The 10,910-nt window shown below is 36.3% G+C and overlaps 2 protein-coding genes across 2 annotated transcripts; one reads left to right on the top strand and one right to left on the bottom strand.

The window, feature by feature from the left end:
• The first annotated feature begins 1,886 nt into the window (after positions 1 to 1,886).
• LOC126712152 (protein JINGUBANG) lies at positions 1,887 to 3,934 on the top strand. Its single transcript, XM_050411363.1, has one exon. The coding sequence runs from the start codon at positions 1,927 to 1,929 to the stop codon at positions 3,487 to 3,489; it is 1,563 nt and encodes a 520-aa protein (XP_050267320.1). The 5' UTR covers positions 1,887 to 1,926; the 3' UTR covers positions 3,490 to 3,934.
• A 1,624-nt stretch (positions 3,935 to 5,558) lies between these two features.
• Positions 5,559 to 10,910, bottom strand: LOC126712151 (inactive protein kinase SELMODRAFT_444075-like). Its single transcript, XM_050411362.1, has 8 exons — positions 10,624 to 10,910; positions 10,347 to 10,480; positions 9,017 to 9,111; positions 7,064 to 8,127; positions 6,718 to 6,878; positions 6,550 to 6,626; positions 6,051 to 6,375; positions 5,559 to 5,918 (listed from the first exon to the last, which is right to left on the bottom strand). Exons 1-8 carry the CDS (start codon positions 10,817 to 10,819, stop codon positions 5,772 to 5,774), a joined length of 2,199 nt encoding a protein of 732 aa, XP_050267319.1. The 5' UTR covers positions 10,820 to 10,910; the 3' UTR covers positions 5,559 to 5,771.

Raw genomic sequence — 10,910 nt, 5'->3', positions numbered from 1 at the left:
GACTATGATTTGTGACAAAAATCTATCACTCTCATTGATCTTGGACCCTCAGATTTACCCTGCACAAGCTTCAAATTTCTATTTTTCAAATTGCGGTTGAAGAACGTAACTTTGTTGATATCTCACTCTCAGTGTCTACCAGCCAAGAAGAAACTTAAATAAAAACATCTAGAATTTGCAACCAAGCAAGACTTTTGATATATGGTTTATTTATAATTGTTATAACCGTCCATTTCGCTAATTAGTAAAGGAGCAGCTACTATTTCCACAAGTTTAAAGTGGTTGGGATATTTTGATCCTTATTTTCATTATAAACAGGGTCTTCGTGTCTCCAAGCGTTTTGTTGATAAGATAAACAACAATTCAATACAAGTAAAGAAAGTCGTCCCTTGCTAGAATTGAAGAAATTTACTCTTGAAGTTTAACCAACAGATCATGCTCTTCCTCATTGAGCAAAAAGCAAAGCTCATCATAGCCTAGGCAGCCAAAATCTTTTCATGTTTTCTTAAAATGAAAGCCAATTGGGGGGGGGCAACTCTAAGTAATTGCAATCTCATTATCTTTGAGAGCAATATTATAGGTAGAAAATTTTCTAAAACTTTTTTTTAATAATTTATTATTATCTTTTTTTATTATATATATATATATATACACAAAATAGAAATTATACTTAGAATAATTTAAGTATATATATGTGTGAAACTCTTCCTTGGAGACTTGAGAGACTTGAATTCTGGCCCTTACTCCCTACACCTTACAAGGACTTATACTTGTAGAGTGACAACCACACTATGGGTGGTGGTGGTTTTAATAATTTAGTAAAATTTTGATAATTACTATATTTGCATGGTCATATTGATTACTACACAACTTTTATTTTTTATACTCACAACAGACCAAGTCAATCTTGGTACAAATTTTGCTTCACTATAAATATTGTATTTATTGTTTCTTCAAACAATTTATAACCATTTTGCTTATTTGCAATTCACTCTTTCACAACTTAATTGACCCCAAGATTAGCTTATAAACCAACAAGAACTTTTTTTTTTTTGGAATATTTGCAATTCACTCTTTCACAACTTAATTCATGCCAAGATTAGCTTTGAAAAACCAACAAGAACAGTTTTAATCATTATTGCAATTCACTCCTTGACAACTTAATATATCCCAAGATTAGCTTGAAAACCATCATCCACTCAATTATAACAACTGCTCCAACTAATCAAACCACATTAAGACTAGAGCCACCAAAAAAATATGTTTAAAAAAAATTGTCATTGGTTAGTGAATAGTAATATTAATAATAAAAATTTGCCAACTCATTAGTTACACAGATATTACTAGAAAAATTGCTGTTTATGTGACATGTCACAATGAATAATGCTAAAGATACAAACTATTTTATAAATTTTTTTATAAACTACTAGCGTGGTGAATAATTATTGATAAATAAAAAAGTGATATTAATAATAAGTTTAAATGTAAACCAATAAAAAATTGATCATATCAATATTCTATTCTATAAAAATACTGAAAAATAATTTGTAACGATAATATTACTAACGTGAATTACTCAAAAAAACAACCCGTCATACATGCTATTCTTAATATGGGACCCGGCCTTTCAGGAATCAAAACAAACCCAACGTATCTCCTCACACGTGTCAACATCTCACCGCCCCTATTTTATCTACCGTTCAATCCTCATACTATTTATATGTATAGACTCTCACTCTTCTCCCGCCTTTCCTTCTTTCATATTATCCTTCTTTTCCTCTCAACCATCCCAATCTTTCACCATTAAATTTTTTTTTTCTTTTTCAGTCCCTTAAACCATATTTTCTCTTCAATTTCAACACTTTTTTTTTTTTTGTGTTGTTGTTGTTGTTGTTTTTTGTTTTTTGTCCTTCTTCATCTTCCTAAATGTTGGGATTTGCAATGCGAGATATTAAAGAAGGAGGCCCCGATGGAGGAGGCGCTCCAATGTTGTACGCCAACACAGCCAGAACGACAAGCATGTCGAGGTCGAAGTTCGGAGCCGTCTTGCATTCTGATCCTAATATCTCATCTTCGACAAACAATGTCGACGATGATTTCCCAATGCGTAACAGCAGTGCCTCCCTAAACCTATCTGCTTGTTATGACCCGAGTCGAATGAGCGGTGAGGGTTCTCCTATGACAATGTCACCATGGAACCAAACTTCACCTTTCCCCAAATCAGCTTGGGCTGATTTCGACGAAAACGTTTCTCAAAACGCTCTCATCGGCTCGCTGGTTCGCGAAGAAGGCCATATTTATTCCTTAGCCGCGTCCGGTGATCTCTTATACACTGGCTCAGACAGTAAGAACATTCGGGTCTGGAAAAACCTCAAAGAATTCTCGGGGTTCAAAGGGAATAGCGGTTTGGTTAAAGCTATTATACTTTCCGGGGAAAAGATTTTCACGGGTCACCAAGACGGGAAAATTCGTGTTTGGAAAGTTTCTCCTAAGAACCCGAGCGTTCATAAACGAGCTGGGACTTTACCGAGTTTGATGGATATCTTCAAAAGCTCGATCAAACCTAGTAATTATGTCGAAGTGAGACGACGTCGTACTGCTCTATGGATCAAACACACGGACGCGGTGTCGTGTTTGAGTTTGAGCGAAGACAAACAGTTTCTGTATTCGGCTTCGTGGGATAGGACTATTAAGGTTTGGAAAATCGACAACTCGAAGTGCATCGAATCGATTAACGCTCACGATGACGCCGTTAATTCTGTTGTGGCCAGTGCCGAAGGGTTGGTTTACACAGGCTCAGCTGACGGAACCGTTAAGGTTTGGAAAAGAGAAGTTAATGGCAAGGTTACGAAGCATTCTCTGACTCAGAAACTGTTGGAGCAAGAGTGTGCTGTAACGGCGTTAGCCGTTAACGCCTCCGGTTCGGTCATGTACTGTGGGTCCTCTGACGGAATCGTTAACTTTTGGGAACGGTTTGAGAAGAAACTATCACATGGGGGTGTCCTCAGGGGACACAAATTGGCTGTACTGTGTCTCGCGGCTGCAGGGAGCTTGGTGCTGAGTGGTTCGGCTGATAAGACCATCTGTGTGTGGAGGAAAGACGGCGTTATTCACACGTGTCTTTCCGTTTTGACGGGACATAACGGGCCCGTTAAGTGCTTGGCTATTGAGGAGGATCGTGAGCCGTCCAATAATGGTGATCAACGGTGGATTGTTTATAGTGGGAGTCTTGATAAGTCTGTGAAGGTTTGGTGTATTTCTAGTTTGGCTCCTGATTTGAATCTGATGGTTATGAGGCAACAACAGCAGCAACAACAACAACAGTATCAGTTTCAGTTTCAGCAACAGCAGAGTCTGAATCAGAACCATAATCATAATCAGAATCATAATCATGATCATGATCATAATCATAATCAAGATGCGGATTCAGTGCCATCTGATGGGAGTTTCTCCTCTACTGGCAGAGTTAGCATGACCAAGAAGCACTGATGATCCCAACAACAACAACAACCTTTGTGGGCCCTTGAGATCCCCGGTAAATCATATCCACGTGTCAAGGATATATTTCGTGAAATTTTTATTTTGCGTAAACGATACATATAATATTCTTCTTATATAAAGTGAATCCCAAATAGTATGAGATTCACTTTCATGTGAGAAAGATGTTATATACTTGTTTAGTTAAATTTGTAACCCAAAAAATAAAAAAACAAAAAACCAAAAAAAACTAAAAATTGCAACTTGGTGATACGTGGATTTAAGGCAAGTGGATGTTGGGGTTTGAGGTAGTTATGTTGAGGGTTTGCCTACATGGAAGGGAAGAAAGATTACGAGGGATTGATGTTATTTATAAATGGACTTGGAAGATTGGTGTGGGTGTGGATTGAGATGGATGATATGTATATTTTATGAGTGGGTATGAATTAAAATTAATATATATATATATATATATATATTTTTTTTTTTGCTTTCTATGTGGTTATTGGGATTCCTTATTATTATTTTACTATTTTTTTGATGAATTGATTCCTTATTGTTATTTGCTAGAAGTATTAATTATTTAGGAGGATTTGGTCTTTGAGATAGCTCAAAGCTGTCTTAGGTGCCTCTAAATTAGTTCTTGTTTGATTAATGTCATTATTCTCCTCACTCATTCTCCCCTTTCTTTTGATTTTGTCATGGTAGTGAAAAAAGAAATAATAATAAATTTGAACTTGAACTTTTTACCAACTTTAAGATTGCTTTGCGTGATTGTAACGTTGAGAGGATAAATTTGTTGGAGTGAATCTACATAATCTTTATCCTGAAATCATTCTAACCTGGGTGGTTGGGAAGACTGTGAAATGCTTATGTTCAGATTCTTCAGAACAAGATTGACTGGTTGAACACTTGAACAGGCACTTTACAACAACTTTTTCTGTTTTTAGACTTCAATTACTTCATTGATATATATCCCCTATCCATGTTGTTTGTTCAATCCTATAATTATCAGCTTATTGATTGATTCAAATAAGGTAAGGTCTTGAAGTACATTTGACGCAAAGCACTATTGTGGAACATGGATGACCCTTCTCTTCTAGGTATACCACCGACCCAACACAACTATAAAACTTAAAGCCTTGGCAAAGCGCATTCGACAATGTTGGTCTCATACTTGGCAGAGATTTAAAAGAAAGATCAAACAGTTCTAGAACTGGTAATCAAATTACATTGAGTATTCATTTAATTGAAGTTCAACGCTCAATTCTATTGCCACGGATTTGATCATATTTGCTTTTGGATGTCTTAGTCTAATGCATGAGTTTACTCTGAGGTGCTTAGAGTCTGCAACTATTTAGCAATATCAGTTGCAGATAGAGGCAAAGATCCATAGGCATTCTTCGGTTCGGATAATATAACATTTCCCACAACATTTGCAAGATGAAGATAGCAATTGACAAGGCTATTTATAGACAGCACAAACTCTCTAACTCTAAACTGCAATCTATCACCTCTCTGTGTAAGTTTGTCACACTGCAATAAATCAACTACTATGAGAAACCACACATAGTCTGTTGCATAAGACATCTTGATTGTAAGTTACAATTAAAAGTTTGATGGGCATGCAACATGCTTGTATCAGTGTGTGGAAGATTATTTGAGGCTGAGCAGTCAACATGTGAGTTTCAATCTAGTATGAATATTTGTGCAAGCGAGACATGTTATTAAGGCACTGTGTGGCTCACTGTGAGTGATTAATCTCGTTGGAGTCCTAGCCGCTTATCCAGTAACAAGAATGCTGGCACATTCTTGTGATATTGTTTTTGGTGTATCTGAAAAAAAGTGTTTGATATTAAACAAGTTCACGTTTTAAATGTTCTTTAGTAGAAATGAAGTTGTTTGGGGCTACAAATATATTTGTTCAATGGAGGCAAAGTACAATCGTCAACCCAAGCTGTTGATTGTTGCTCTTTTTGCAAAGGCACATAGCAGATTCAATGCTCTGAACCTAAGGCAAAGGTAACCCTCCTCTCAAGTTACAATTGAATTTATTTAGCCTGCTTATTTAGGTGAACTGATTGAGAAAAATATCTGACATATATGAGGACTTAAATTATAATTCCTATAAAACAGTGAAGATGATACAAAAATGATATGACAGCCGTAACAAAATGTAATCTATATATTTAAGTGGATAATTGCCATATGCTGCCTACTCACCAGTTAAAAAACAATCCATTTCAACTATACATGTAATTAGAAGTCCTCTCATCCAAAAGCCAACCAATTGTTCAATGTGAGAGCCTACGTGAATGCTTTCTCTTCAGTTCAGGTTGTCTAAATGAGCTGATACCACCCAAATGGCCACTTCTACACCCGACTGTGTTCAAGTCTAAACCCAGAGGAACTAAATCTCCTCCTTCTAGCACTCTGAGAACCTATAATAAAGAGAATGGTTTTCAACTTAAACAACTTGTCTATCCAGAAAATGGGGTACAACATTTAATCATGAAAATAAGCACTAAACATTAAGGAATAAGAATTGGAATCAAGAGGGAGAGACAAGAAACCTTTGACATTGGGGGTCTGGATTCAGGATCTCGACGTAGGCACAAGGAAGCAGCTCGACACATTGCCTCTAGTTGATGAGGGAAGTCAAAGGATGGTTCACAGGTCAAGCATGGATCCAGTAAATGATAGTTATTTGCTATAACATGTCCTGGTTCTAATGCGGCTAGTGGGTGGAACCATTCAGACAGGAACTGCTGTCTCTCGATATATTGCAGCTCATCCATTCTTTTACCTGTCATTAGCTCTAATAAAATAACGCCAAATGCATACACATCAACTTTATTTGTAATTTGTCCACCTTCCAAGTATTCTGGTGCCAGGTACCTGGTTCAGACATATTTGGCACCATTAATTTTTTTTGAGGGTAAGTAATTCAGCTTCATAAAAAATCTGATTAATTAAGCATGCTAATAGTTTCTTTACATATCTTGGAATGCATCTAATTTGATTATGTCAATTTTAAGTAACATTTTGGATGCCTAGCAGAAGAATATGTACCCCGAAGTTCCAATAACTTGATCCTCAGTGCTGATATCCCATTCAGAGTGCCACCTAGCAAGCCCAAAACCAGCAATCTAACAATCACAAAAAAAAAAAAAAAAAAAAATTGATCAGAGAAATAACTGCTTATTCTATAATCATTAAGAGTCAATATTGATATAGTACCAGAGGCTCAAATTCGTGGGTTAGGAGGATATTGTTGGGTCGCAGATCTCTGTGCGCTATAGAACCCACTCTGCAGTCCTCGTGAATATATCGTAAGCCCCGTGCCGTCCCTATTGCTATCTTTAACCTTGACTGCCAATCTAAAAGGGTTGTGTTGTTTCCTGTCAGCCACAGACGAATACTAATCTATCATGACCTGAACTTTTATTGAAAGCCATATAACATCAATAAAGAATGTTCAACAAGTCCATGGAAGTGAAAGGAGCCATTTCCTATGTTTTATAAGCCAATGCTCTTTGGAAAAAAAAAAAAAAAAAGAACATAGAAAAGAGAAAATAGATTGTACCATTCAAATGGAAGTCCAAGGATCCATTGCATATGTACTCATAGACCAACACTCTCTCCCTTTCCTCAATGCAAAACCCAATCAACAACACAACATTTCTGTGTTGCGCACAGCTCAATATCCGCACTTCCCTGCAGAAATCAGAATGTGATTGAGAGCCACCAAACTTTAATCGCTTAATTACAACGGCCTGGCCATCTCTCAGCATGCCCCGGTGAACTGTACTGAAACCACCTTCTGCTAAGAAATTTATATCTGAGAACCCGTCTGTAGCTTCCTCTAGCTCTTTGTAAGAGAAATGTCTTGGAGGTTTTCCAAAAACAGGTGCTTTGTGTTGACATTGTGAGCATAAAGGAGGAGGTATTGAGCAATTTCTACCAATTGAAACGGCATCCCTGATGCTTGAGTTTGTAGTATGGTCTCCCTGACTCATTTGATCGATGCTGGCTCTATTACTCCCCTTATCTTGATCAGAGTCAACAAACTTATCAAGTAGACTTTTGGAAGTTGGAGATCTAATTTCTTTAGTTTTTCCATAGTTTTGAGTTGTAGGGGACTTTTCATCAACAAGGTGGTTTTGGGGAATCCAAAGAACTCTCTTTTGATTTCTAGCTAAAGATGGTGTTGGGGGTTTAGACAGAGAGGTAAACCTTTGCCCGTTCAATTCAGGGGTTGACAGTGGGACATTCAGGTCTCTTCGCTTAGCAATCGGCTTGTGAATTCCATTGTGTTGTCCTTCAAAGAGAGGATTTTGTCCATAGACAAGGTGAAGAGAACTCGCTGTGTCATAACTCCATCGTGAACTTTCCCATGTATTTCTTGTGTGGGAAGTACTTGATTCTTCAGGGCTGCTCTGTGGGGTAGAAACCATAGACTGCTTCATTTGATGGCCTTGCAACTTTTCACCATCTATTCCTGGTGTAGAAGTGGCAGAAAAGAAGGGTGTTTGGAGCTCATTTGAGCATCCTAAATTAAGCCTAAGGACTTTTGGTTGACCACCCTTCATTACTACAATGTTGCACTGCAATTCCTCCATGCAACGCTTCCGCTCTTGTTTCAATTTCCTGTTTTCACAAGTCATGTGGTGAACTACTTTTTCAAACCTTTTTCAACCATTTGAGAGAGACATGCCTTCATGGTAAATAGTTAGATGGCATACAACAGTACAAGTCTATGAAATTATATGGTTTGTTTATTCACAAAACAAGTAGTTAGCAGAAGTTGTAAAGACCGCAGTCCAAAACCAAGTAGAACTAGATGTGGAGTGTCTCAATTAGTAACAGTGTATGCATGAAGTTGTTTTAGCTGATTCTCAGTCATTGTGAAATACAGCATAAGATAACACATTTTTATTGGGTTTTTCATTTAGTTGAGTTCACTTAATCTACACCAACTAGTAAAGAGGTCAGAGGCAGTCCCAACTTATGCAGGAATTCACAACAATCATAAATGCTTGAAACTGGAGCTATAAGAGTAAGGTGAGCTCCAGTGATGTCCATTACAGTTTAAACCTACCAACCTTATTGATCACATTGGAATAGTGACGCAGGGAGTGTTGATGTAGGACAAATTAGAACGATTCAACAATAAAATTGATGAACAAGAAAATAAAAGATAGATCCTAGGAGTCAGCATCTAGGTTTGCTTGGTGTCAGCATCAAGTAATTCTAATTCTAATTCTAATTGGCTTGGGAGCTTTACGGTGGGTTTAGAAAATTGAGGCTCCTAGTGGACATGCTTGATTTTTCTTTGATACCAAAACTAACACACAAATCATAATGACTCAACAATAAAAATTAACAAAATAGAAAACAAAAGATAGAATCTAGAAGTCAGCACCTAGAAATGTGAGAGAGACATCATGTTGAGAATACCAAATAATTTTTCACTTGGTGTTTGTTCATTCTCAGAAAAAATAAATAACACTTTTTTTAAATATATATGTTTAATTACTTATCAAGTACGACCCAGTTGACACCATTGCTCTTTGCTTCAGCAGCCACAGCACCACCGGGTGAACTTGACACCACCTTAATCCTCACTTTAACCTGAAATTAAAGTGTCGTACTTAGTTAATTTTTGAGTCATTATTAATTCAATTATTGTATAAGACAGAAAAGCCCGCCGGGGCCTTCCAATTTTGATGTAGGACCCAGATGGCCATATCTATATGCAGGTCAAACAAAGTTTACATTGCACTTTTCTTTAAAGGCATGTACAGACTACAGAGTACTTAACGTTTTTTCTTTTCATTTTATTTGTTTACTTTTTGTCCCCTAATTCAAATAATGGATTTCTACTTTATGTACCACAGATAAATATTATACATTTAAAATAAATAAATAAAAACACAAATAAAGTTTGGGTTTAATGTACTAAACTTATTGCAATGATAACATATGATCAAAATTAAATACATTTTAAAATGTGAAATAGGGTTGTACACAACATAAATAAAATGTAACCGATCAACTTCCCACATTTTTTGTAATGGAATGTACCAAGTATATAAAAATTTCGAATATTTTTTTGTGGGAAGTCAAAATTAGTAATTAATCAATGATAATAAAATCAATAAACTTAATTGTTCATAACGTAAAGCTAAAGATTCTTCTTTTTTTTATGAAAAGCTATAGATTCCTGGGGTCCGCAAATTTTTTTTGACTATCTTTTTTATTTGAACTTGTCCATTATGGATCTTGATTCTTGAGTAACATTGTCAAGGCACATGGGTTCCTCTCTACTCTAGCCTAGCTGGCCCTCAAATCATTAACGTATAATGTTCATGCACTAGAAACAGATGATCCAAAATCTTCTAAAACTCTACTTCTGATTCTAGAATGATCATTTGCCAGAGACACAATATATATGAAAAAATATTAACAAATGCTTTAGTGAACCATTTTAGAAAAATATCTTTTAAAAAAAAACTAATTAATATTTTGCTTTTCAATTTCTTATAAAAACGGTATAAATTTTTTTTAAAAATAATTTATTAACAATTATCTAAAAGATACTGCCATAAATAAAGCAATCATTCTTTTTCTTAAATGCTTAAATAAATAAATAAAGCAAAAAAAAAAAAAAAAATCAAGCAAATTAGACAATGACAGGTCAGAAACTACTGTAGTGTATACGAGGAAACTGTTTGGGCAAGCCTAAACCACGTGTTATTGGTTATCGAAGTAAAACCAACGAAACTACACGTCGTATTTCTAAGGTATTAATAAAGGCGGCAAGTGGTAATTTGGTAATTTTAGGTAAAGTGAAGTCAGACAGTTACCTCAATTTGGTTGCGAAACTGAAGAGCCATCTGAGAACAAGACTCCGAGATCTGATAAATCTTTTCCGGCAACTTCTCTCGTTGGCTGCTCCCACAGTCTCCTCTAAATAGCGTAAAGTTCCAGAACCTTCTACCTGCGACATTCATCAGAAAAACACCGTCAACAAATTTAGCTTCATAACTCAACTAACATTTCCTGATATTTAAAAAAAAAACGCATAGACTCGTCCTCGCAACTATTGAATTATTAAAAAAAAAATAGAGAGAAGAGATTTACTAGTTTTCTCCTTGGGAATTATGGCGAGCAAAGTTATGCAATCGCCAGGATGAACGACGTGCGTTAGAGCCCATGCTAATGCAGCCTTTGAAATCACCTTCTCGGCTTTAACGGCGACTAATACTTTATGCGACGCTCTGTTGTTGGTGGTGGAGCGGCTTTGCCTTTCGCTACCTTCCATCTCTTCTGGCAACATTAATTGAGTCCTCGTTTCTCGGGGGGCCTTCTTGCTTTTTCGATGCCTCAGAAATGCGTAGAGACTAGAGACTTTGTTTAGTTTAGCACTA

This window comes from Quercus robur, chromosome 2 (assembly GCF_932294415.1).
Source record: "Quercus robur chromosome 2, dhQueRobu3.1, whole genome shotgun sequence".
In the NCBI taxonomy this organism is placed as follows: Eukaryota; Viridiplantae; Streptophyta; class Magnoliopsida; order Fagales; family Fagaceae; genus Quercus; species Quercus robur.
The sequence above is the reverse complement of the archived record's forward strand: the minus strand, read 5'-3'. Positions and strand labels throughout refer to the sequence as shown.

Bases quoted from the DNA above. Each gene is read 5' to 3' on its own strand.
- LOC126712152 (XM_050411363.1), top strand. From the start codon at position 1,927: ATGTTGGGATTTGCAATGCGAGATATTAAAGAAGGAGGCCCCGATGGA.
- LOC126712151 (XM_050411362.1), bottom strand. From the start codon at position 10,819: ATGTTGCCAGAAGAGATGGAAGGTAGCGAAAGGCAAAGCCGCTCCACC. The intron at 10,481-10,623 runs GTAAATCTCTTC...TGAATGTCGCAG, and splicing joins AATTCCCAAGGAGAAAACTA to GTAGAAGGTTCTGGAACTTT. The intron at 9,112-10,346 runs GTAACTGTCTGA...CTTTAATTTCAG, and splicing joins AGTTTCGCAACCAAATTGAG to GTTAAAGTGAGGATTAAGGT.